The following is a 27,222-nucleotide window of genomic DNA, read 5'->3' on the forward strand; positions in this document are numbered from 1 at the left end:
TTGCCATCGAATGTGCGACACAGCCCTTGATGCAGCCGGGACTGTGGGAGCACCTGACTGTAGAACATAATAATTGTTATGGCAGGGGCGTCACCCGTGATGGTCACATGCACCCCCCTAAAAAATTCGACCTTGGTTTTTTGCGAACTCCTGGTTATGAAAAGTGTAGTGCTGGTAGAATCTGCTAATAAACTGCATGCACTAAAACTAGTTGTACTGTGCTGCCGCGATCGCGTGAGTACGAGTGCATGTAGCGAGTGCATGACCAGTACGACTCGTAGACTAGTTAGTTACACTAGTTACACTGAAATGGCACCAAATGCCTGAAAATGCTTGCAATTGCCTTCAATTTTTGAATTTTTTTCCCGGGGGAGGATAATGAAGAATTCTTGTCCCCGATCGTAGCGTCTTCTTGGCTTGTTGCAGAATCAAAAAGTCTTTCATTGTAGTTACACTGAAATGGCACCAAAATGCCCGGAAATGCTTGCAATTGGCTTCAATTTTTGAAATATTTCCCAGGGAGGGCCCCCGTAACCCATGGCCGCCCCACCTCCAAAGTCGGTGCCAACGGGCCAGCTATCAGCGAACTTTTTCGTGTTTTCCTGTGCAAAATTCCTGTGCACCCCCCTGTGAAGGGGTCCAGCCCCTGATAACTATGATTGTTGTGAATCAAGCATGAACACTGCGAGCTATGACAATTTTAAACATGCATTCAAGTTCGGAATTAAAATCATCAACACTCAAACAAGAAGAGAATGATCAAGACTCTGATAAAAACACAATAGTAGTTTGTACAGAAATCAAGGCTGCAAAGAAAAGGCTGGCACTTGTCAGGTACATGGCAGTACACACTGTGACTGCTATTACTCTACTGGTTTAGACACAGCAGTCTTGCTATTACTCTACTGGTTTAGACACAGCAGTCAGTTGTTTGTACGTCTACCTGCGTCCAGTCGCATCCGGTGGATCAACTGAGCGTCTGTACATGCCTGTGGAGTTTAGTAGCTGGTGTCTGAGACTGTATGGGGCCCGATAGTGACATGCCGTGTGCACAGCCATTCCCCCAATGACATGCTGCATGATGCTATGGGGCATGATTGCAGCCAGAGCACTTCACCGATACGCTGAGCGGGGGAATGCTAGGCACATCAGCTAGGCATGCAGTAGTCCGGTATTGCTTGTCACAGCTGACAATTACATGAGAGCACATACTGATGAGGACTTGTTGCGGTTCCGGAGCAAAGCTTCCTCGGCACGGGCCAACAATGCTTCACAAGGCGTGCTTCCTGTAGAATTGGCACATTGCCGAGCTGTTTGGCCATTGACATCTTGCAGCCACACGTCAGCCTTCAGGTTCAACAGCAGCTATTGGACGAAGTGTGTGAAAAGTGGCACATAACATTCTGGTTGAAGTAGCTCCAGTTCACTCTTGGTTCAGCTAAAATCTGGTGCATCGACGGTACTTCTTCTAGCAAACCCAAACATGGGAATTTGTCAGAGAAGACACATCTCTGTACACGTGAACCTTGTCAAGAGCACTACTTACACATCACTGTACAAGGAGGGTGCTGTCAACAGTACAAATATATCTACTCTTGATAAGCACCGTGAAGTACCCCCATCTCACAAGAGCGCCCCACCTTGATTCTACAGCCAGGGAAAGAAAACCGAATGGCAGCGGGCAACTTACGGTATGTACGGTGTGAGCTAAGAGTAAGACTGCACAAAGAGCAATGCGTGTATAGGGTACGTGAAGTGTGTGTGTTGTATGACCTACAGACAGACCACCACCTCCAGAACATGACCGCGAAAGGGACGTGGTGGTGTGGCATTCTCCCAATACTTCACGGTACAGTGTAGTATGCACGGTGTACTCCAAACCTAGGCTATCAGCCAGATAGCAAGGGAATACTCTTGTACATACCGTTCTCTCTCCTCCACTCCCCATATGTCACCATGCATGTAAGTATAGTTAGACATGCAGTGCAAGTTGTACATGCACTGTACATACACTGTGCATGCTCATGACTCGCTCACTAACCTGAACAAGATCCGGACAGTTTGCTAGAGTAGCACAGTGCAGTGGACTTCTACCAAGTGTATCAACAGCATTGATGCCTTGCCACTGCTTACCTGCATACCAATCACACCACATAGGAAAGGACGCCTGAGACAACAGCAGAATACAGTGTTTGGGCATGGACAGCAATGGCTGGTGAAATCCAAGCCAAAGGTGCATGTCACACATGGACCGTCAATGGGACCTATGCTCATTGCAATAAGTCCCGATACATCAAGGCGTACGTTCTATAGGAGCACTTCCAGAGCGTCAAGTGCCGGGCAAGTCCGGGGCAGCAAATATTCACTTTGTCTTGGACTTCACCTAGCACAACTGGATGTTAGTACCTGCCGTGTGAGATCAAGAGTGTGCAGCTTCTGACCTTCTCTGCATGGGTGTCCACCACGGTTGGTGCAGATAAGCAGCGTGGGAAGTGGCGCAGTGCATACAACTGAGCTTAGTGCAGTTGTGCAGCAGGAGATCTGCTTGACTGCTTGTGACGAGCTACGCACTACGTCACTAGAAATGATAATCTAGTAGTCCAGGATTTTTCCATTACAGCAGCCCATTCGGGTTGCACCCTCTCAATCTGGGTGTGTTGTAGTCTTCTTGGTACATGGCAGGCCCAGTCACATAGACCGGCAATATTATTTATTCCCGTAGCTATGCAGAAGACGTTACTTGAGTAATGTCTGGCGCTAGCCAGGGTCCACACAGCTTTAATTTGGTGTTTGTTTGTTTGTTTGTTTGTGTCACGCCTGGCGCTATCCCGTATCTGTCCCGTACCGTACCGTACCAGCAAAGACAGCTGGCCACAATATTTTTGTTTGTTTGTGCCATCGGCATGCCTGGCGCTATCCCGTACCTGATGTCCCGTACCATCAAGAGTACAGTACCATCAAGATAATGCGTATATTATGTGTATTGGGGGAATGCATTCAGGCCGATATAATAGTGCAGTAGCATTTTGTGTGGATTTGTGTGCGAGGCCGAGATCCCACTGGCAGGCTGGCTGGGCCGCCTGTCTACCAGCCCGGGAACCGCATGTAGGCCGATAGCATAATAAATATAACGTATAAATACAAGTAGATGTATAGCAAGGACTCGTATTATGTAAACGACTCCCTGCTGTATAGGGAGATTTTCCGGAAAGAAATACGAAGTAGGGAGACGAGGAAATGCAATTAGAATGGACGTTAGTTGCCGAATAGGTGACAGGATGCGTCAGCAAAAACAACCTTTGGAAGAGAGATCCCATCGTCTCCAAAATAATCCTGAGCAGGCGAGTCAGCGCCGGTCACAGGAAACGTCGGAAGAGAGATCCCGTCGAATCCAGAACGTCCGTGATCGGCAGAGTCAGCGCCGGTCACAGGAAACGTCGGAAGAGATATCCCGTCGACTCCAGAACATTCGTGATCGGCAGAGTTAGCGCCGGTCACAGGAAACGGCAGGACAGACATCGCGACGACTCCAGAACGCCCGTGATTGGCAGAGTCAGCGCCGGTCACTAGGGGTGTGCGGATAATGCTCAAAAAGGTGGCAGATTCTGCTCGGAAAGCAGTGAAATTGGCAGAACCATACCAACCTATGGCGGGCAATTCCTCGAATTCTCCTCCATTTCTTTATCCACATACCAAACATGCATGAAACTTACCAAAAAAGTACTGAATTTTGCCAATTTTTCTGCCGGCATTATTCGCATATGCCTACCGTTCACAGGAAACGTCAGGACAGACATCCCGTCGACTCCAGAACGCCCGTGCTCGGCAGAAACGAGACAGGTAGGGGATAGCGCCAGGCATGCCGATGGCACAAACAAACAAAAAATATTGTGGCCAGCTGTTTGTGGCCAGCTGTCTTTGATGGTACGGTACGTGCGGTACGGGACAAATACGGGATAGCGCCGGGCGTGACACAAAAAACTTAAAAATTAAAAATTAACAAAAAATATTAATCCCGTAGTAATGCAACAGACGTTACTTCAGTATCGTTTGGCGCTAGCCAGGGATCACACAGCTTTGGCACGTCACATGCATGATGAGCAAGCAAAAAAGCATAGCGTAGGGCCCTGAGCTTCCAAGCTCTCTCGTATTTTTCTCTTTCTCTTTCCTAGCCATAATTTTAATTAACATACCTGGTGCTGCTTTCATGATGAGTTTGAAACAGTCTACGGAGCTCTCTTGACAAGCCGCATGTAAGGGAGTCTGACCATTGCCATCCAGCACATCCACCAAGGTTGAGCGAAATCGAAGCAACACCTAACAAAGGTTCAGCATGGACAGCATGAAATCAACCACGAATATGCCTGAGCTGCCACTAGAGACTACTGTACTTGGTAGGAGACTAGATTCTTTCCACCGCACGGCTACACACGCACGGCTACACACGCATGCATGTACATACATCTGGGATGCAGCACAATGTAGATCGTGGGGCCAATGTAACAGCACTAACCGAGGAAAACATGTGAAGTTGCTCTGAACCCATCGCTTCACACACTAAGAAGCGAGTGTGATACGAGTGTGTTGGTACGAGTGTGTGATGCGAGTGTGATACGAGTGTGTGATACGAGTTTGTGATATGAGTCCAAGATACGAGTGTGTGATGCGAGTATGTGATACGAGTGTATGATTGAGTGTGTGATGTGAGTGTGTGATGTGAGTGTGTGATGTGAGTGTGTGATGTGAGTGTGTGATGTGAGTGTATGATGTGAGTGTGTGATGTGAGTGTGTGATGTGAGTGTGTGATGTGAGTGTGTGATGCGAGTGTGTGATGTGAGTGTGTGATTGAGTGTATGATGCACACTGTGACAGTGACAAGCACAGGGCTTACTTTGAGGCAGTTTGCTGCCTGGCTCTGAATTGCTAGCTGGCAGGCAGGTCTTTCAAAGCTATCCACAACGATAGGGTCAGCATCACTGTGCAGCACACAACACACGAATCACAACTATACAACAGGTACACATCACGATCATATACACAGTGGAATGGGGCGGTATAGCAGCCCCTCAGGACTCTCTCTCTCTCTCTTTCTCTCAAGTGAGGTGTATAACATGACAAAGCGATGACAAATTGACAATGTTCACATGCACACTACAATCACAATCCAAATAACACCATATCATAGCATATACCTGTACATGTATGTACATGTACTGCATCAGTACAATCATGTACATCTAAGGCTATCTTTGGATACACATCTCCCCAGGCTATCCGAGTTTGGATACACATCTCCCCAGGCTATCTTTGGATACACATCTCCCCAGGCTATCTTTGGATACACATCTCCCCAGGCTATCTTTGGATACACATCTCCCCAGGCTATCTTTGGATACACATCTCCTCAGGCTATCTTTGGATAAGTAGATGTGCTCATTACCTTCTCAGCAAGAGCTCAACATGCCGATCGTTCTTCTCGGTGATTGCCCAGAATAGCGGAGTGCGATGTTCATAGTCCATCTTGTTCACATGGCCACGACGACTGTGTCTGTTACATCACCGGCACGTCAGAGACAAAGTTCACAGACACGTCATGATTGGATTGCTATTACACAGAGAGAAGGCCGACATTGCCATGTCATGATTATTGTAGATACAAGTATTCAGGCAAACCCATAGTACATAATGTGTATGTGTGCGTGTGTGTGCTCCCAGCACTGAAGGACTTCCACTGCGCATGCGGCAGGGCGTTCAGGAGAAGTGGCGATTTAAGCGTTACCTCAAGTACTGCCCAACTCAGTAGCCTATCATCTCCTCTGGAGATTGGGTGTTAAAGGTGAAAGGTGTGCAAGCAGCAATGTTGAGGTTGTTGTGTGTGTGTGTGGCGGGGCAGGGAATGTATACAGTGCAATATGATCCATGATGCATCTACATAATATAGGGTAGGACTTGACAAGAGGCCAACTGAAATAAAACGTTCACGGTGTGCTCAGTGTAGATGGTAGTAAGTATGTGTAGCTCCTCCCCCCCCCCTCTTCCTCTCCCCCCTCTTCCTCTCCCCCCCCCTCTTCCTCTCCCCCCTCTTCCTCTCCCCCCCCTCTTCCTCTCCCCCTCTTCCTCTCCCCCCCCTCTTCCTCTCCCCCCCCTCTTCCTCTCCCCCCTCTTCCTCTCCCCCTCTTCCTCTCCCCCCCCTCTTCCTCTCCCCCCCTCTTCCTCTCCCCCCTCTTCCTCTCCCCCCCTCTTCCTCTCCCCTCTCCCCCCTCTTCCTCTCCCCCCCTCCCCTCTTCCTCACCCCTCTCCCCCTCCCCCCCTCTTCCTCTCCCCCTCTCCTCTTCCTCACCCCTCTGTCCCCCTCCCTCTCTCCCCTCTTCCTCTCCCCTCTGTCCCCCTCCCTCTCTCCCCTCTTCCTCCCCCCTCTGCCCTCTGTGATTCTGGATTCGCCTGTCCTACAGTTTGTAGGTTAGATCAGTTACCGGTAGTTAACGAGAGAGCTTGGAAGCTCACGGCCCTACGCTATGCTTTTATACTTTTTTGCCTAGCTCATCGTACATGTTATAAGAACTGAGGCAAAAGTATTTGCAGAATTTATTGCGGATTGTTATTTCTCTAATAATCATCTTCTTTTGGTTTGCTCCTTCTTTTCTCTTTATCTCCTTATACTGTAAATCAACAAATTTTGGCTGATGAGAAATAGAAACCTCTCTATTAGAGAGGTTAAGATGCACGTTATTTCCGACGTGACGCGCAATTTCACGTCAAATTTGAAATCGATAGGTATTTTTGCTCTCACATGCATCCATTGCTCAATAATGCATCAATTTCCTATATGACAAACTTTGCCCTGTGATTTACTTTGGCCGGTTGGTACCAAGCGGCGAAATCAGCGAAATTAAATCGCCAGCGAAAATTAGTTGATTTTAATACAGTAATCGGATTTTCTGGACTTTTTGTAGTAATACATGTACATTGACCTGTTGAGCCAATGACGACGCCGAATGCATGGTTGCCTGTGGAGCACATTACATAACTTAGCAGTCTCCTAAAATACGTATCCTGCCCGACGGCAAAAGAGTCTGCAGATTTAGTTATTCAGCGCGTCGACGGGATGTCTGCGACGCGAAAGTTCAGCTCGCGTTATTTGGCTCGCACGTCGAAAAATCAATGCGAGTGACCCTCTGCTCACGTGGAAATTTGGACATTACATAACTTTACAGTCTCCTATAATACGTATCCTGTCCGACGGCAAAAGAGGCTGCAGATTTAGTTTTTCTGCGCGTCGACGGGATGTCTGTCCTGACGTTCACTGGGACCGGCGCTGACTCTGCCGATCACGGGCGTTCTGGACTCGACAGGATGTCTGTCCTGACGTTTCCTGGGACAGGGCTTAGACTCTGCCGATCACGGGCGTTCTGGACTCAACGGGATGTCTGTCCTGACGTTGCCTGGGACCGGCGGACTCTGCCGATCACGGGCGTTCTGGAGTCGACGGGATCTCTCTTCCGACGTTTCCTGTGACCGGCGCTGAATCGCTCGTTCACGCTTATTTTGGAGACGACGCGATCTCTCTTCCAAAGTACACGTATGTTTATGCTGACGCTGTTTATGCTGACGCATCCTATCACCTATTCGGCGTCTATTCTAATTTAATTTCCTCCTCGTCTTCCTATTTCTTTCCAAATCTCCCTCTACATCAGGGAGTCGTATACATAATACGACGAATATTGGTACGGTACGGGACAGATACAGGAGCCCGCAAATATTGTGGACAGCTGTTATGTACAATCCTGTAGAGCCTTTGTAGTCACAGATACGGGACAGATACGGGACAGATACGGGATAGCGCCAGGCGTGGCACAAACAAACAAACAAACACACAAACAAACAAATACCAAATTAAAGCTGTGTGGACCCTGGCTAGCGCCAGACGTTACTGAAGTAACGTCTTCTGCATAGCTACGGGAATAATAATTATAATTAACTACCTTATCATGAGAATCATGATACCACTGATCTATCTACATATAGCTCCGTCCAGCCCGCATCATGCACCTTATGTGACCTACTAACATTCAAAGTCATCATATGCTTATGTCACTGTGTTCATGCCTAACTACATGGCCAGTAGGCTGGCAGTGCTTCAAGTAGCCATGCTGCATGTACATGTACTTACTTGAGGTAGAGCTCCAGACACTTGTCACTTCTCAACTGAGTTGCCCAGTGTAGCACACTGAGCCCCTGTGCAACACAATCAATACATCATGTACTGGCTAAATTAGTAGTCAGTTACATGTAATTCACAACCAGAAGAGAGATGAAGCCACACAACACACACACACAGCACACACAACGCACACACAGCAAGAAGTTTTGCCGATGATCTGGCTCCGCAGTGAAGGGCGCTGATCCCACTGAAAAAATCACGGTTCGTGGGAGACTCGGCTGAAGGCCGAGTTTTCCGCATCCGGAGGAACACCACCACCCTCTTGGATCAAGGCCCAGATGCAGCTTCTAAGCGGTGGGAAGTGAGTAGATCAGACCCACCACAAAGTGGTCAAGGACCAAAAATCCCATTCGCTGCATCCATGCTTCCCTCGTGCCAGGCACCGAGTTCCCAATTTAAGCAGGTACCCCCTGTTTCTCAATCATGGTCTTAGACCAACCCACTATGCCTGCCTGCCAGGGCACTGATCATCAAAAACACAAATAGCAAAACTTTAAGTCCATAGCTCATATACTTGGAAGAGAAGGAGAAGGACAAAAATGTTAAGAGTTTTTACGAACTCTCCACCAACGTAACCAGACTCGTAACATTATTGTCCTTCTCCTTTTCTTCCACGGTTAAACTCACCATCCGAGTTCAACATACACTTGGGCATGTATTTATGACAAAATCTAACCTGACGGATTTACCCCATTGATCACTATACCACTGTCATGAGTCTATGATTTTCTTGACACTCTGAGCTACTTCAACTTACTTGCATATCAACTTGATCAATCATGGTACTGATGAGTTCATGTTTCACCTTGCTAAGAATGGTAGCGGCAGACCGATAGTGGCCAAGTCGTGTGGCATGGTGCAGAGCCGTGTAGCCGTCCCCATCGTACTTGGTCGGTTCAGCCGCACATTCCAACAGGCACGTAATGCAAGCTGGCTGCAATACACATGTATGTAGCCATGCACACGCACACACACATGCATGAAGATACACAGATGAAGAATCGTGCCGTGACAAAAGGACACCGAGACTGCTGCCGGGAACTGAATCATATGACTATGAGTCATGCGAGTTCCGTGCACTGTCATGGTTTATAGATGACATGCATGCCCTCAGTCTTGCAGGGAGAGTTTGTTAGTGGTCGTCAATTTTGAATTTTTGTATACTTGGTTTAATTTAGAATACTGGTGTTGAGCCGTACAGTAGCAAGATCAGTGCTTCAATCATGTCTGCCCTGGCTCTCTTCATTTGCTTACTTCCCGGCTCCACCTCCTCCAGTACTACTTGCTCCTGCTCCTCCTCCTCCTCCTCCTCCTCCTCCTCTTCCTCCTATCATGACCCTACCTCTTCTTCAGTGTGTGCAGCACAGTTACTTGAAATATACAGTGTGTGTGTGTGTGTGTGTGTGTATGTGTGTGTGTGTGTGTGCTAATCTGCCCATTCAATGCAGCATATGTAACGAACGATTCTCCCGCCCGCAGGACCTCACCCGCCACCGAAGACAGAAACACTAGCTATGTGTAGAACGGTCCCCTTTCACCTCAATTATTCTCCTTGTTTCTTTTTTCTCGCTGTTGTCTCCCGCTTCTGGGAGCGACGTGGCCATTTTGTGGCAGTTGTACATAGTAGTAGTAGTAGTGTGTGTGTGTGTATGTGTATGTGTGTGCGTGCGTGTGTGTGTGTGTGTGTGTGTGTGTGTGTGTATGTGTGTGTGTGTGTGTGTGTATGTGCCGACTGAACAAACCTTGTCACTGAGGATAGCAAACATCAATGGAGTGTGCTGTTGTCGGTCACAGTGTTCAATACCAAACCTGCAGAGCAAGCGGAAACAGCAGGATTACCATGACAACAGGCATTAGTGCTCAACCGGCAAGTACATGTAGGAGCCAGCCTTCAACGGCCACACACTGAGTGTAGTTAGCAGTTAGCAGTGCATGGAGAGCCTTGCTGTACATAAGGTGCAGTCAGCACTGCATGGAGAGCCTTGCTGTACATAAGGTGCAGTCAGCACGGCATGCAGAGCCTTGCTGTACATAAGGTGCAGTCAGCACGGCATGCAGAGCCAACCTTACTAGTTACTACACATATATGTAGGGTACAGTGGTAAATATCAGGTCATGGAACTTCTACTCAGAGTCTCAGTTGATTAGTTAGACCGCGCAGACCAGCATCACTGTGGAGGACAAGGATACATCATGTACATGTGCACCATCAGTAAAGAATGTTCATGAGTGACAAGAGTGATAATTATGACTAGTATGTAGCCTCAATGCATTACTATCTGATTGCATGTGCTACATCATGTAGTGAAAGTACTTGATCATTGTACAGTCAGACCTCGCTTATCCGGATCCCTCGCCATCCGGATCCCTCGCCATCCGGCTGGGTACATGCGGACAGCACTCAGTTGCATGCATGCACTTGTCATTTTTCTCGCTTGTTTTACATACTGTGCACGCTAGTTGTACTGCATAGGACCCGTCTACATGTATGTACGCTGTCACTGCTTTTGACATGCCACATGCACATGCAGTATGCATATATGTGTGTTCAGTTATCCGGTTACCTCGCCTATCCGGATATTTTTGTGGAAAACAGATGTGTGCGATTAAGCGAGGTCTGACTAGCCACAATAGAGTGGACTCACTGTACACGCCTTTGTGGTAGAGTGTGTATGCAGAGGGGGGGGGGGGGGGGTATAGATATATGGCATACTACTAGCAAGTCCCTACAGTGACTATGTACTACTAATGATGACTATCATACAGTGCAGTCGCAGGCAACACACGCTGGGGCTGGAGCAGGGTTTGCTGGGCTTACATCAGGACTAGATTTCGGAGCATTCCCGCCTCCTTTCCGAGACCGCATGCAGCATGGAATGGATGAACACGGTCTTGGTACCTACCATTCACATTGGCATGTATTCACGCATACACAAACATGCATGCACGCACACACGCATGCACGGGCGTGCACACATACACACACACACACACAGTCACACACACACACACAGTCACACACACGCACACACACACACACACACACACACACACACACACATACACACACACACATACACACACAGCGGAAGTTATGACCATATCAGTAAAATAATGCAGATTAGGCCATGGTAAAAAATAAATTTGATTCTCAGGTCATGAGCCTGTGAAAATCGGTGCGAGCGAGCGATTTTTTATTTTATTTCCCACAGTTTTTTTTATTTCCAAAGATAGGGTCACACATAATGTACATGGTCACGTGTTCACATATTCAGGCCAGGGAGTAAAAGAATACCGGTGCGGTATTTTACTACTCCCTGATTCATGCATTTCGTATTGACCGTTTTCATGCGCGCATATGCATGCATAGAAATGAAAAAATCGTCGGTGCGCCGCCAAAAGTCGTACTTGAGAATCAATGATAATTTTTACCATGGCCTTTAATAGAGATGTACACATGCGAAGAAAATGATGGCAAAAAATCTTGTCAAACATACTGTGTAATGTCAGCCGGCAGTGGTATTATGTTCCCTCCCGCAATTGGGGGGGGGGGGGGGAAGTTTCCACGCAAGACAGAAAACAATGAGAAGGATTTACATGCACCGCTGAAAGTGCACATGATGCCAAGGGATTAACTGCACCAATGTACCTATCGGATACAGTAGTGGTACATTGGTGTGGGTAGCGTACACATCAGGGTAATTTTATAGGAGTGCATGACTCAGGGCAGAGCTGCTGTACACCAGGCTCGGGGTACAAAGTACAAAGTTCAGGGTATGGGAGTTCAAAGTTCAGGGTATGGGAGTTCAAAGTTCAGGTGTGGGAACTCAAAGTTCAGGTGTGGGAGTTCAAAGTTCGGGTGTGGGAGTTCAAATTTCAGGTGTAGGAGTTGAAAGTTTGGGTGTGGGAGTTCAAAGTTCAGGTGTGGAAGTTCAAAGTTCAGGCATGGGAGTTCAAAGTTCAGAGTTGAGAGTTCAAAGGTCAGGTATGGGAGTTCAAAGTTCGGGTATGGGAGTTCAAAGTTCAGGTATGGGAGTTCAAAGTCCAGGTGTGGGAGTTCAAAGTTCAGGGTATGGGAGTTCAAAGTTCAGTCGTGGGAGTTCAAAGTTCAGGGTCCAGGAGTTCAAGGTTTGGGCTACAGTACAAAGGTTGAACTCCTAGAGAACGTCCCAGAGGCTACAGTATGTGCGAGTTTGTAAAAAATAATTATATGCATGTACTGGTATTAGGTGAACAAATCAGTAGGGGTGGTGCACCTTGAGTTCATCTTGGCTATCTTGGTTACTACATGTACATACATGTAGTACTAGTAGTAGGTTTTGAAGGCAATTCCAAGCTAGTACTTCAGGATATGTAGGTGTATGACAGCAATGTAGCATGTTTGGTGCATCTAGGTGGCTATGAAGTCGAGACCCTAGGTCGGCGGAGCTCCCTAAACCTCACCACCACTGCCACGATTCAGGTTGTGCGTGCTTCCCCTAGCTGCATCTCATGTTTGGCATTTAAGTGGTCTTTGTAAAAAAAAAAAAAAAGTAAATATGGAAACATAATTATGTTAACGCCGTTTAGCTATGAAGAGGCACGTGTACTGGTACTTACAGAATGAACTGCTCGCCATCAAATGGCTCTACATCAGCATACTGTGATAATTCCTGGACAATTGGGGAGAATCACGGTCAGCATACACACATAGCTATGAGTGGCAATGAGATGTAATGGATGGACTCTATGAAACTCCATTGCATGTACAGTCAAATCTGCCGTTTGCGACCTCTGCTGTAGGCGACCATCTACCGTTAGCGACCGATTTTCCGTGCACCGACGGTTTCACATACAAACTGATCTGTCCAGAGCGACCATCTGCTGTGCGCGACCAGCGACCGCGATTTCATGCACGGTGGCTGCATTCAAATCTGCTGTGAGCGACCGCGACCCAGGTTCATTCAGGTGCGAAACTGTACTTGCCAGTGCGCTGTCAACTGCAAGGTGTGAAAATGCGCTGTCTTGCAAGTGCGATCGACTGGCCCTGGCCTGTACTGAGGCTGCGCTGTAGCTTTCAAGATTAGCCCTTGTATGTGCACTATTCTTGGGTTTGTGCACCCCTCCCTATAAGGCTATATTCTATTGAATATCCAATAAAATAATATTAAAAATCACGTTATTCTCGTCGATTTGAGTACATGGAAGCATATAATGCATGCCCGGTATGCCGGATTTACCATACATCTGCCGTAAGAGACCATCTGCCGTAAGAGACCATCTGGCGTAAGAGACCATCTGCCGTAAGAGACCGCTTTTTCTTGCACCAAGGGGCGGTCGCTTACGACAGATTTGACTGTATCTTCGTCAATTTACAAACTGCTCTTTGAATTGGACACTTGAATTGGACAGAGCTGACACTGCAGTAGAGCTGACACGGTGACAGAGCTGACACTGCAGATGTCAGTGACAACCCGTGGCAAACATGAGTGTTTGACGTACCTGGGGTGGGCTGTACGGTCTACCTGTTTGGTAGTCATAGACAATCTCATCATCACCATGGAAACCTGGCATAAATGGATAACAGGGACAAAGCCACAGCATAACAATAGACTAAACATCTACTTGTACTTTGAAATACAAGACAAGGTTGTACCGTACTGAGCGACATAGTATGGCACTGCGCATCCTCTGTCCTTACAACACATACATAGGCACACACTCATCATAGTTTTGAGTTCTGCCCCCCTCCCCCCCCCCCCCCCCCCACCCTTGCATGCTAGCATTTCTGTGTGTGTGTGGGGGGGGGGGGGGGCAGGGTGGTGCATGGTATAGTTATCAGTATTGTACCTTGTGGGTAGGCTGCTCCCTGTGCACTATGCTCAGCATCATGCTGGTAGTATGCATCACCCTGATCACCACCACCAGCACCAGCATAGCCATGATGAGCAGCACGTGAATGTGTTGGCATGTTCACCATGCCGGTCTGCTGCTGATGATGTTGTTGCTGCTCTGGCTGTTGATTACCAGCATCATGTGCTGTATCCTGGTGAAAGTAGCTGAGGGCGTTTGCTATAGCTCTAGCTGACGTTAGCACGGTATACTGGATAGCAGTGTCATCACAGAACTCTCTGCACACAGATAGTAATATACACATGTACATGTACATGTTCTTGTAGTACAAATATGGCAAAGAGCATAACGTCAATCTGGCACTCCCAACATGGACTGGTTGAAAATTAATATTTTATAACTCCACCAAGCATACATGTATGCATGTCTACCAGAGTGTACATGAAGGTTTCAAGAATTGGCATTTTGCGATTTTTCTGGCGGTACGTCGCCAGTAACCACTGTAGCGTGTGCACGTCAATTGCTAAATGCAGCTCAGTACTTGAAGTACCTATTATTTAATACAGTACTGGTTTTTCCACACCACACTTGAAGTCAACCCATTTTAACCCGAAGCTCATGCTCATCGGTGCACACATCGTAAATGAAGCTAAGGAAACTTGATTAACAGTTTTACACAGACAAATGTAAACTACAATGTCATCATGATCCTCTGCTGGAGATTTACACCTCGGCTAACCGATCCAGTATTCATTAGTTGAGGGTGCTGAACAGTGATCTAGTGTGAACTCTTATCATTGCCATGGCTATGGTACTTGCCTTGAGGCATTGGGGTCATCACCGCTGTTCATCAGGGCCACAACTAGGCTTGACGAGAGCAGCTGTTGAGCTGTCCACAGCGCGCTATCACGATCAACCGTCCTCTCCATCATCTGTTCATGGATGTAGCTCACCAAGTCCTGGCCACTAACACAGCAATCTGTACCCGGTACCCACACAAGCACAGTCACATGACCACAAAGTTCATGACCAGAGAGTCACATGATTAGTCTTGAGCATGATCACAGAGTCACGTGATACCACACAGATCACATGATACCATACAGATCACATGATACCACACAGATCACATGATACCATACAGATCACATGATACCATACAGATCACATGATACCACATAGATCACATGATACCATACATGTCACATGATACCACCCAGATCACATGCATCAGCGAAGCAAAGTACAAAGGGGGACAACATGAGAACATAGACGGTTCTATGTTATTCCTGGTCAACATAACAATTGCAACTGTAGCCTTGACCTGCTGACCCAAACACAGCGGCGCAGACCAGAGATGCCATAATGAGAAAACGCATACGTCAGCCCTGCCCCACGGGTGACTGGGACGGGGAACCCGGGAGCAAAACACACATGGTTTCATGTTACAGTCACCTGTGGCATCCCTCTAGGAACTACACTGTGACAGTCCCTGGATCACACACTTGACTACAACAGTCCCTGGATTACACACTTGACTACAACAGTCCCTGGATTACACACTTGGCTAGGGGGCCTTTATGCAGAATAAAGCAAACAGAATTGTTTGGAGGCAAGCGTTAGCATGGACACGGCTTCATGAATACCTTGAAGTAGCATCAGTGGACTAACTCACACTACAAGTTATAGCCTGGCATGTAAACACTGCGGATGAGGCCTTACACTGACTTTGCTCCAGAATATCATCATCAGCCATTCCGGCACTAGCACCAACACCAGTAGCACCACCGGCAACAGCATCAGTAGGACCCGTAAGATCACCTTGAAACACTCTACACAGAGAGAGGAGTAGAGATCTGATGGAGTCCACCGTGCATGCACTCTGATCACCAGCCAAGATTGCCGACACTAGATTCGGTGTTACATGGATATTGCCAGTCTCGGCTCTTCTTGCATTGTCACTATTTGTAGGTTGCTTGGCATCCATAGTCAATGCATGATGCCGGTCTTGGTCACCAGCTGCACCTTGGGTTGCCACGGTTGCCATGTCAACAGCTGCACCTTGGGTTGCCATGCCTTCAGCTGAACTGTGGGTTGCTATGCCATTAGCTGAACCTTGGGTTGCTATGCCATCAGCTGCACTTTGGGTTGCTATGCCATCAGCTGCACTTTGGGTTGCTTTGGTTGCCATGCCATCAATTGAACCTTGGGCTAGCATATTCCGAGTCCCAGTGGATCTCTGCCTCTGAGAAGCTGGTAGCAGTTGATCTGATGAATGAGTGAGTAGATCTCCAGAGCCTCTTCGTGGCTGAGTGGTTTGTTCTGATCCTTGTGTCATGCCAGGCAATGGCGTCGTGACAGCTGCCAGCGGTGAGGTTGCTGATGTTGGTGGTGTGCATCCAGCTCTTTGCAGAGAAGACTGCAGAGAAGACTGCAGAGAAGACTGCAAGTGCATGGATTCATGAAAAGATACATACACACACAGCAATCGTGGCTCTCATCTATCTAAACCAGTGGTGAAGCTCTCATCTATCTAAACCAGTGGTGAAGCTCTCATCTATCTAAACCAGTGGTGAAGCTCTCATCTATCTAAACCAGTGGTGAAGCTCTCATCTATCTAAACCAGTGGTGAAGCTCTCATCTATCTAAACCAGTGGTGAAGCTCTCATCTATCTAAACCAGTGGTGAAGCTCTCATCTATCTAAACCAGTGGTGAAGCTCTCATTTATCTAAACCAGTGGTGAAGCTGTCATCTATCTAAACCAGTGGTGAAGCTGTCACTCTACAGGAGGATGGCATGGATGAAACATGATGCCTAACATTAGTGCCTGCAATACTTCAACCCCCCCCCCCCTTCCTCGGCTCTATGCTAGGGCAACCCATAGCAGATTGTCCTTGAAAAATTATCAGATTCTGCCCCAAAAGCATCGAAATCTTCAGAACCATATAAAGTGTATGGCTCATAATTCTGGTAATTCTGCTCTTCCCCGCCCATACGTAAACCATGCATGAAACACTGTGACCCATAAAGAGAACTGCAGTATCCACACGTCCTTACCTGCGCATGGTCAGATGCTCTACTTGCTGACATAGCGCGGTTGCTAATCGTTGACCTTGTCAATGACTGACTATCCACTGACATGCTACCAGAAGACTTTCGACCTGATGTCTTGGCACTAGGCCTGTTAGCACCTGGACTGCTCTTGTCCCATTGCGTGTGAGATGCTAAGCTGGCCAAGCCATGAGATGCCACGCTAGCTGTATCACCGTTTAGGAGATCTAGCGATCTGCTAGAGATACTGGATACGTCTCCAGGGTGATGAAATGATGAAGTCCGCTGTATCCCATGCTGATCAGCTGCCTGTTGCTGCTGCTGCTGTTGATCGCACAGCTGGCCAGGTAGATGCGGATGTTGCTGCTGAGACTGTTGCTCAGAGCGTTGGTCATCCTGCTCATAGCCATAATCTCCTGCTGAACTGTCGTACTGACCTGCAGCTGCAGCCAGCATATTGGCAGCATCCTCAGCAGATATGCTAGGCACCGCCGCTGCCTGGCCCAGGGCTAATGCTGTATCTGCCGAAGCTGCATGTTCATCCACATCATCAAAGTTGTACTCATCGGCACTTGCTTGTGATTGGTCAGGGTCGTTAAGGTGTGCAGGACTGTTGCTATGAGTGGGGAACTGGTTGTCATGCCGATGAGTGGCAAGCTCACCAGCACATTGGGCTTTGGAAGCAGCGAGCCCTTCCGAATGCCGGGCTTGGGAAGGGCTAGATGCTTGGCCGCTTTCCCATGCCTGGAGGTGTCCAGCCTTTGTCGGATCCCAGACGACATCATCCGGTTGTGCTGCTGCCTTTGTCTTGTACGGATTAGCACCCTTCGGTCTGGCTGAATGCCTGCCACCGCCCAGTTGCTGTGTACCTGCTGAAAGTCCTTGATGTTGTGACACGACTGCCTTGCTCTTCTTGGAAAACACAAGATTGCGGTATTTCTTTTTCAAGGCACGGATGTAAGCATTCATGAGGGCTTGCTCGGCAAGATCACGTTTGTTCGGCTTGTTGCGTATGCTCTTGCTTAGCGTGGCCGCGGTGGACACAATTTTCTTGCTGATCTGTGCATATTGGCTGCTTGGACAAACGTTCCACACCAATACCGTCTTACTGTTGCCACCAATGCAGCCGGGTAAGAGCTTCAGCAGAACGGACTCATTCACTGCTGCTGCTGCAGTGCCTGCATCCTCCTCCTCATCTTGCTCAGCAGCAATGTGCAGGGTCCGGATGAACTCCACAAGCGATTTATCAAACTGAGAATCCATGGTGCCACTGCTAGCCGAGCCGATCCTCTGTGACTCGTTCCCGTGGCATGCAGCTTTGTTAGCGACGGCCTCCGTCCAATCTGCCAGCTCCACCATACGCAACACGCCGCTAATGGGTGCAAAGTCACTCCCCATGCCTCCACGGTGTTCGACAGTAATCGTGAATATGACATGTCTGCTACGTTGATTTAACTGCTCCGCACAAAGCTGTTTATCCTGGGCAATGCCTCTGTGCAGTAAATGTTCTACTTCGCTAGCTGTAGACACTACGTGCTCTGAAAGACCTTCCAGTTGCCCGTCATCATCCAAAGCAATTCTCTGGCATGAGCTAGACTGCTTTGAGCTGGGAGCATCAGCTGATGGTTCTAGATCGTTCGCACTGAGCAGATCATATATTTCTTCATTCGAAATCCACACATAAGAGACGACGACCACTAAACCTCGTGCCGCTCCTCGCGACACTTGTAGGCAATGCAACACTTGCTCAGCGGCGCGTAGGATTGCACCTCTGTTCAAGCGAACTCGCGGACCGTGCTCCTCAGTGATAGGATCAGGACCTCGCATGCTGTACGCCTTGCCTGTGTGCCTGGGACCGATAGCAATGATCGAGCCATGATAACCCTGTAGCGTTTGCTCCACGACATGTTGAACGACGCTGCGGTAGAATACTGACTGTTCATCTTTCCATTGGAGAACAGCATCAAATTCGTATTCACTCTCACCTCCTCCACCTTCGACACTTCCCGGTATCAACTGGCCAGCGAGTGAAAGGACATCGTCCTTGATTACTAGACGCTTGGCAACAGTATTGCTAGGTTCGTCAGTCGCAAACACGCACATTTCCTCTGCACTCTGTCCAGAAGTGGTTGGTGTCTCCGGACGCGCTACTCGGACAACCGTTGCGAAGTCGGGAAGTGTTGGACTGGTTATTTCCACTCGTGTTCCAGCTGCACGTGCCGTGCCTGGACGAGCGAAGCCAGACTGCGGTCGCCGAGCCATTCTCTTCCTCCCAACTCAGACAAACAATAATCCACGGGAGGTAGATAGACTCTTTCGAAGATGGTTGCGACATTTAGTCTTCCTATCCTTTCGCAAGGAAACTATTTCAAGTATTTGAATGGGCCCCAGACTGTCATTGGCCATGCAAATGATACAGTTCACAGACAGCCTGTGAGTGTGATAGTGACACTGACAGAACAGCCAGAACAGTCAGAAGGTAAACGAATCACGTAACCTTGACAGCGTGACCATGGTGACACAGATGAGGGGTGTGTCACTATGATGAATGAACAAGTAAGTATTTAGTTACATACCGGTAATCATTAATAATAATTAATCTTCTCAAAACTGCGCTGCTTTGTATGACTACTACTACTCAGACTAGTATGAGTACCGTGGAGTATACCCCTTGAGGCTTGACTCACGTAACAGTAAACTCGTATACAAAGTTGCAGCAGGTATAGCAAGTTAGTTGTTCACGTCTCCCTAGACGTGGACAAATACATGTACATGTATTTTGTATTTGTATTAATTTTATGGATTCTCCACATGTATGTTACTATTACTAGTATTAGCGTACACGTACACACTGAAAAAGTGACTACGGGTAAGTCTGCTGGCAGCACCTATACAGCGGTTGACACGCAAGCATAGGTGACCCATACATGTATTGTACATAGGAAATAAAGCATGGGGGGTCCTGGGCACTGAGCGCCAGGCACTACTACACTCCAGTACATCACGATCATGATGCTTTGCATACTGCTTTGGGGGATAAAGAGGTGATGATGAGGCACCAGTGCTCCTTCAATACTAATCACAGTTATGATCAGCTGGCAGTATAGACAGCCACAGTACATTCTTCTTCTATTCTCATCTCACTCGGAGACGGCTAATGGTGCAGTATGCGATAAAGGAAGCCACATGCGGCCCTATACACGCATTCTCAGCACAAACAAACAAACAAACACACGCCATTGTACATAGTAGTCAGTAAGTGTGAGCATGTATAAGTGCTCACTCAGTCTCCACACACAAGACACGTTTATGAACAAGGAGACTTGTAGGTATATAATATTATTAGTCTTGCAGGTCACACCAGCGCCGTCGCACCACAAGCAGTGTGTGTTGTGCTAGAAACAATACAGACTGTGGTGTGCAAAGTCAACATTATAACTCAAGACAATCAGCCGGGCTATTTTGAAAGCTTGGAAATATGCACGCACCACACACACATACACCCGCGCACACACACACACACGTACGCCGGACACAATTCACAGCGGCAGGGAAGAGAATAGATACACTGTACAGCACTACCACAGACGCCATGCATTGCAGGGCACTCAGCCCCACACTCATTACATGTCGTGCAAGTAGTGGTAGATCTACAATGAAAGAAGGCTTCAAGGCCATTTCCAGAATAGCAAAACAACTGACAATGGCTTAATTTTGATGCAGCAGGTATGCATCGGCAATCATTCATCAGGCCCGGCGCGGCATGCTGATTCACCATTTGTCCAGGGGGGTTAGACAATAGTCGGAAAACAATGCCGAGACTGATGTCTTGCAGACGGATATAGTACAAATAACTTTACAAGTGTAAACGGGCGCAACTAGAACTAACTGATATACAGGAGAGAGAGACACACACACACACACACACACCAGTGTTGATAGACCAGTGCTGATAGACCAGTGTTGATAGACCAGTGTTGATAGACCAGTTTTTGATAGACCAGTGCTGATAGACCAGTGCTGATAGACCAGTGCTGATAGACCAGTGTTGATAGACCAGTGCTGATAGACCAGTGCTGATAGACCAGTGTTGATAGCTGAACTAACTGATATACGAGAGAGACATACACACACACCAGTGTTGATAGCTATACAATGACGCTGGTAGTGGTAGTAGCAGAGGCTCACCTGACACACACAGTCACAGCGGCCAGTCCACGTCCAAGTGAAACCGGTAACACGCAGGACTTACCACCACAATTGTGGACTATGTTGTATAACTGCTAGTCCATGGGTAACTGAGGCCAGCGCTGCTGCTGATGCTGCTGATGCTGCTGGCACTGCTAATGCTGCTGGCACTGCTAATGCTGCTGGCACTGCTAGTGCTGCTGATGCTGTTGGCATTGCTGATGCTGCTGGCACTGCTGATGCTGCTGGTACTGCTGATGCTGCTGGCACTGCTGCCGCTACAGTTGTCTGCGTATGTGTTTGTTGGCTTAGCGAGAGTCATTGTCCTCGTCGACACTGGTATAGATTTTCAGTGCCTTCTCCCTGAAGTAATAGCTGGATACGGTTGACTGATTGCCAAAGCGTGCGGTATCTTGCTTCTGGATGTCTTTACGCCGCTCATCGCTCAGATTCTGCAGCTTCTCCTCACTGTCACAGTAGAAGAACACCACACCGTCGTCCGACAGGTTGACCGGGTAGTCTCCGAGTGATCGAACGTCAGGGTCCCAATCTTGATCGGGCATATCAAGCAATGCAGTGTCACACGGGAAACTGCCACGACCGCGGGCAATCTTCACACGCTCGGCTGGTATGGCTGAGAGGACGGAAATAGCATCTTTCAGTGTGTTGGGTAACTTGTCGTGCAAGACGATCTCTTTCCATGGTCCCAACGAATATGAAGATGGCTTCCACCTGCGAACAAAGACAATCGTTTGCAACGAACTTGTCATACATTCCGGTTCTGGCAACACTTGTAGGAAGACATCCCAGTTAGTGTAAACACTGATGTCTTCTTCAAACTTCATCGTGTCGAGAAGAACGGTCGCTGGATATTTCCAGCAACGCTTCCGCAGGCGCAGCCTGGATGGGTCACGTGGCATGGATGATGGAAGTGATGTCGAGGAATCGTTCAGAATATTCTTCTTTAACTGTAGCACGGTCATTCCTTTGCTCACCACGCTGGTGCACAGAAGGTAAGATTCATGCGCATCCTCGTACTTTGCCATAGGTTTCTGCGCTGTAACAGCTGCTGCTGCTGTAGCCTTTGCAGTTTCTTCAATGGGAGCGGTCGTCTCAGTTGGCTCATCTGCTGCTGGCGATGGCGGTGCTGTTTTTGCGTCCGACCCGTTAGCTCCTGATGTTGCAGTTAGGAGTGTTGGCATTGCTGATGCTGCTGACTCTGCTGTACCATTAGTCAGTGCTGGTTTTGCAGCAGGAGAACTTCCATTCTCCTGCTCCTCCTGGGCTGGATTGTCGAGCTGAAACAGGTGTACCTTCACACGGTACTCACCGATTCGCAGCGCTCTGCCAAGGCTGACGCGGATGCTGGTTTTGCCGTCATATTGCGTTAGCAGCTCCGTTGGTCGGGTCACTTCAAACTCCTGACCAGTGCCATATGCTCTGTGTAGTTTGAACGACTCAACAGGGAGCTGGATCTCTTCGGAGAGCTTCTCCTTCACATCAGATATAGTCTTGCGGTTGTCCATTGCCAGACAGATTGTCCGAGCTGTGTTTCCGTTGGAGGTCGGTTGGCTTTGGCTTGCTTCTTGGCCTACGGTAGCATTCCGATACCTGGAAATGGCCTCTTCTGATGGCAACGTGACAGTTAGCAGCAACGTATGAAGGCAAGTGTCCACAATGCCCTGCAGGCGAGACGTCTCGTACGGAACTAACACATCTTGGAGTTGGTCTTCAGTGTAGGCTGCAGATACATAGATCTTGTTAGAGACGTAGAAACCAAGCGCTTTCAGAGTTGATGTCTCCTTGGTCATCAGCTGAGGAGCAGAGTAGTATCGGTCCGCAAGCAAACGTATTCCTTCCACACTGCACTTGAACTTCTTTGCAAGGTATAGACGTAAGTCATGCACCGTCCATTGCAGATCAGCACAGATCATTGGCTTTCGTGTCACTGTCTCAGCACTAAGGTCCACATAGAAGATCTACAACATCAACAATAACACACAGAACCGAAAACAGCAAAGAGAATTTTTGTTTTAAAGCCTTGAAGCAATGCAATTCCTTTCACTTTCTGCATGAATAGTGGGTAGGACACTAACACAACAGCTGCTTGCAGTCAGCCAAACCAAGGGCAGACTCTTGCATAACAAGCACACTGTAATACGTTTTCTCATGCAGCTGGCTGTGAACACACAAATTCCATGTTCCTGGGCCCAAACAGGAAACCCGGTCATCAAGTATCATCCCTGTTCAACTTCTATGTCCTATCATGGATTTCCGTCAAACCGAAAGTCAAGCAGCATTCAAAGAATATCCAGTGCATACATGTATGCATCTGCATGTTCCATATGCATCTGCATGGGCCACATGCATTTGCAATAGTCACCATACTACTCAAACTGCCTCACCTTCAGGAAGCAGCAATCATCGGACGACTGGTATTCCTCAAACTCTTCATTCTCACAACGTGCTTCCAGCATGAAGGCCAGTGTCTCACTTGAAGAGAATGGAGTTGCTGCAATCTTGGAGAGAGGTGTTGACACATCTAGATGGTCCAGGGATTTGCTCGGAACTTCGTAGAAGGAATCGTACTTCACTAAGCGGCATCTCTCCAGCGGTACAATACCCGCATCAAGCTCCCACAGCCTAAGAGCAGAGAATTAGAACATAGGGTAACGTTAGTTACCAGCGTACGCACCTGACCACTGCTCACACCCCAAGCACTATCAGACACGGATACATGAAAACGGCGGAAATGTTTTATTGATCCATTCCAGAATTCCCCAAAGGCAAAAGACACCTACCGAAAGGGGCTTCTACCAATATACAGGTGAAACAAGTGAAGAAAATTATGATAGGGAAGTGAGAAATGAGGATTTCAGACCACACATACCCTCGATATGGTAAACAGAACTTACTTATGGGCTTCCACCAGTGCCTCGCCAAGTGGCAGCTCGTTATGAAACGCAATCTGCCGACCAACAAGCTTGTCATGGCCGGGATCATCATAGTAGATTCTGGTTCTCAGAGTAGAACGTTCCCGCTCCACACGAATGCGCTCCTCTTCTTCTTCGCGAGCAACACGGCCTATCACCTCTGTTACATGTTCCGGTAACATGGCTGTTTCTAACGGCATGGCATTGCGTTCTGCGTTGACCTGAAAGCAAATCATTCCAGAACACAGAGCAAAAGAAGCGAAGAGTTTGCTATGAATGTCAATTCTTCCAGCTGCTTAAAGCACTATACATGACGCAAAACAGTCGGACCCGGGTAACCATGGTTATCACACACTGTACCCGTATCCGTATGAGGCCATACCATGTGTCAGGGTAGGTTCACTATTCCGCAGCCAAATGAGATCCGTAAATGAGCACCGCCCCAAGGTAGTACTAAATTTGACCAAAGGCTATGACAGAAGCGTATTCCATTTCCAACAAACCCAACTGATACTGAAATGCAGGAGCGTGAGTTCTTTGTTTCTTCAGTAATTCACATGATGCAAGTTGTCTTTTGGAAGTTTTGGTGCTTTCCATACCGTTCTGCCTCTTCCAGGAGGTCATGGAGCTGCTTCCGCACCTTTGGCGTGTACGCAGCAACAAGCTCAAAGTCGTGCACTTGCGTGCGTGGAAGTTTTCTTGAAAAATAATTGCAGGGGTTCGCGACAGGGTGGGTCAAGAACCGCCTTTTCCGCTTCCGTGGGAAGCCACCGTCCCATTATCAGGCATCAGGTACGGCTCCTAAATGGTGGGGGATAGATCAGATCCACCAACCAGAGGCCAAAGGCTGAATCCCATTTGCCACATGCATGTTCTCCTCATGCCAGGCCACAAGTTTCCAGTTCACTGTGGGTCGCAGCATGGCTGGAAAAAATCCTTCCGCTTTCAAGCAGGACTTGAACCTGGTACCTCACGTTTTTCAATCATGGTCTTAGACCAACCCACTGTGCCTGCCTGCCTTTCTTGAAGTCTATGAAATCAGAATTGCATACAGAACAGTTTGCCCGTTCCGTATACACACATGTATTCAATGCAGTTGGAGCTACTCACCTGTCTATACATGAGCATGTACGCATTAGCTGATGATCTGTACATGCTAGAGTAGGAATAGAACGATGAGCTGGTCCCAGAGCCAAACGTACTCTCAATATCTCGGTCAGAAATCGCCTTCACCGTTGTGTCATTGAAACTGTACCACTCGCCATCTTTGAAGGAGCGAATGTAGGCATAGTAATGGCCACCACTCGCACTCCCCGAGTGAACCATTATGGAGAACAACTCATACTCATGTGCTGGGCTGGACTCATCGCTGCTGCTTGGTGTCGGTGACGCAAGTTCCTTCTCGTTCGCCGCGGCATGGTGTTCACGATCACAGCTGTCAGGCTGCTGGCCTTCCGCCGCTGCAGAGCATGACGACGCTTCACCGATTGTTGATGTCACCGCGACGTCATCATCACCAGTGAGACCTGTCGCGGCAGCGCTAGGAGGAGTTTGTCCAGTCTGTTGGCAAGCAGTGTCACAGTGACGACTCGCCACGCCGTGGCCGCCGCCGTCCTTGCCAATGAAGTTGCTCAGATCCAACCTGTGTGGGAAGGTCACGCGATCGTTCAGCTTTATGCGATGCATCGTTGTGTAGTCAAAATCAAATCGCTTCAGCTGCAGCGTGAGAAGGTACGGGAAGCTCAGGAACTTCAGTCCCTTGTGCGCGTCCACCTTCTTGTCACATTTATCGCACATGTACTGGTTTGACTCGTCCAGGGTCTCTGGTGTGGCGAACGCTTTCAGAGCCTCCTCAACACTACCGCAGGCTTTGCTGGCACCGAACGGCTTAATCACCAGTGGCACATCCAGGAATGTATCGGTCCTTGCACTTTCGTGGCCGCATTCCAGGCACTTGACATAGTCCTGCATTTCACCTTCATACAGCTGCTTGATGAGATTGTCTTGGTCTGTTCCCTTGAACTTCTTCTCCAGTGCATCAAACATAACGCGGCACAGCTCTTGGATATCATGCTGTTGCCATGCATCACTGCTTGTCCAGCCAAAGCTTTTCGTGACGTCCGTTGTTTCCACCGCATCCTTTGTGGACGTCTGCAGGTTGGCGAAGAGCTTCTGCAGCTGGAACGGGATGCTGCGCGATTCTTCGTCCGGTGTGCCGTCGAAGCGCCATCGGTAGATGGCATTGCGGAATTCCGGCGTCATGTACAGTGTTTGCAGCAGACTGTTCAGGTAGCATGTCATTGCCTGGTTCACCAGTCCCACATACTCTGTCTTTGCATTGCTGCTGCTGCTGCTGGCAATACCGCCGCCGTCGCTGCCGTACGTACCTGTGGTCGAGCTCACAGTGTCATCATCCGTTCCCAACGCCACCAAGTTCATAGAGACTGGAGTGGTCTGATCTTCAGGATAGAGGCTATTTCCATTGCTCTCACCGGCGTGTATGTTGGTACGGTCGCCTTGCTCATTGACGCTCACAAAGCTCTTCACTGGGTCGATACCATCTTTCTGGGACAGCAGGAAGTTCTGCCGTTTGCCCGATAGGCCTAGCTCGCCCAATGTTGTTGTGGAGTCAGGAATCAGTCGTTCATCCGAACCGTTCGGATTGCACCAGACCAACACAAACGTATCAATCATGTAATGCGCTAAGCTAGCGACCTCTTGATAGAAGCTGCGCACGGTAGTTGTCGGAGTGCACGTAGTTCGATGCTTGGAGCTGTGAAAGTCCGCTGTAGTTTCGTCTTGCACGACGCAAACAAAACTTTCACCGTCATTGCACGAAACAAACTCCATATTCGCCAGTTTGCCAAGGCCCAAACTAGGTAGTGGACCAACGCAGGAACTGTAACAGTATAGACTTGATTGATTGGAGAATTCGTCGAATGATGTTCAAACCAGAGGTTATAAAGCAAAAGAAAGGTGAGAACCGCAGGAGTGAG

General features: G+C 48.3%; 2 protein-coding genes across 5 annotated transcripts; both read right to left on the reverse strand.

The window, feature by feature from the left end:
• Positions 1–694: 694 nt before the first annotated feature.
• On the reverse strand, positions 695–19,533 carry LOC135806637 (uncharacterized). 3 transcript variants are annotated; one of them, XM_065320863.1, is made up of 15 exons: positions 17,112–19,533; positions 15,776–16,472; positions 14,873–15,032; positions 14,051–14,331; positions 13,703–13,767; positions 12,821–12,873; positions 11,040–11,120; positions 9,964–10,030; positions 8,979–9,155; positions 8,171–8,235; positions 5,441–5,548; positions 4,892–4,976; positions 4,194–4,317; positions 2,042–2,133; positions 695–1,365 (listed from the first exon to the last, which is right to left on the reverse strand). In XM_065320863.1, the coding sequence occupies exons 1-15, from the start codon at positions 19,365–19,367 to the stop codon at positions 1,195–1,197; spliced, it is 4,482 nt and encodes a 1,493-aa protein (XP_065176935.1). In that variant the 5' UTR covers positions 19,368–19,533; the 3' UTR covers positions 695–1,194. The 3 variants fall into 3 exon arrangements, with proteins under 3 accessions (XP_065176935.1, XP_065176934.1, XP_065176936.1); XM_065320862.1 differs by having other exon boundaries at positions 15,776–16,496; XM_065320864.1 differs by lacking the exon at positions 2,042–2,133 and having other exon boundaries at positions 1,196–1,365; positions 15,776–16,496.
• An 821-nt stretch (positions 19,534–20,354) lies between these two features.
• On the reverse strand, positions 20,355–27,167 carry LOC135806640 (ubiquitin carboxyl-terminal hydrolase 47-like). 2 transcript variants are annotated; one of them, XR_010551257.1, is made up of 5 exons: positions 25,337–27,167; positions 24,209–24,447; positions 23,699–23,936; positions 21,358–23,272; positions 20,355–21,211 (listed from the first exon to the last, which is right to left on the reverse strand). XR_010551257.1 is itself a non-coding variant. In XM_065320866.1 (4 exons), exons 1-4 carry the CDS (start codon positions 27,074–27,076, stop codon positions 21,602–21,604), a joined length of 3,888 nt encoding a protein of 1,295 aa, XP_065176938.1. In that variant the 5' UTR covers positions 27,077–27,167; the 3' UTR covers positions 20,355–21,601. The 2 variants fall into 2 exon arrangements, 1 of the variants encoding a protein (XP_065176938.1); XM_065320866.1 differs by having other exon boundaries at positions 20,355–23,272.
• Between the last annotated feature and the right edge of the window lie 55 nt (positions 27,168–27,222).

This window comes from Sycon ciliatum, chromosome 1 (assembly GCF_964019385.1).
Source record: "Sycon ciliatum chromosome 1, ocSycCili1.1, whole genome shotgun sequence".
Taxonomy (NCBI): domain Eukaryota; kingdom Metazoa; phylum Porifera; class Calcarea; order Leucosolenida; family Sycettidae; genus Sycon; species Sycon ciliatum.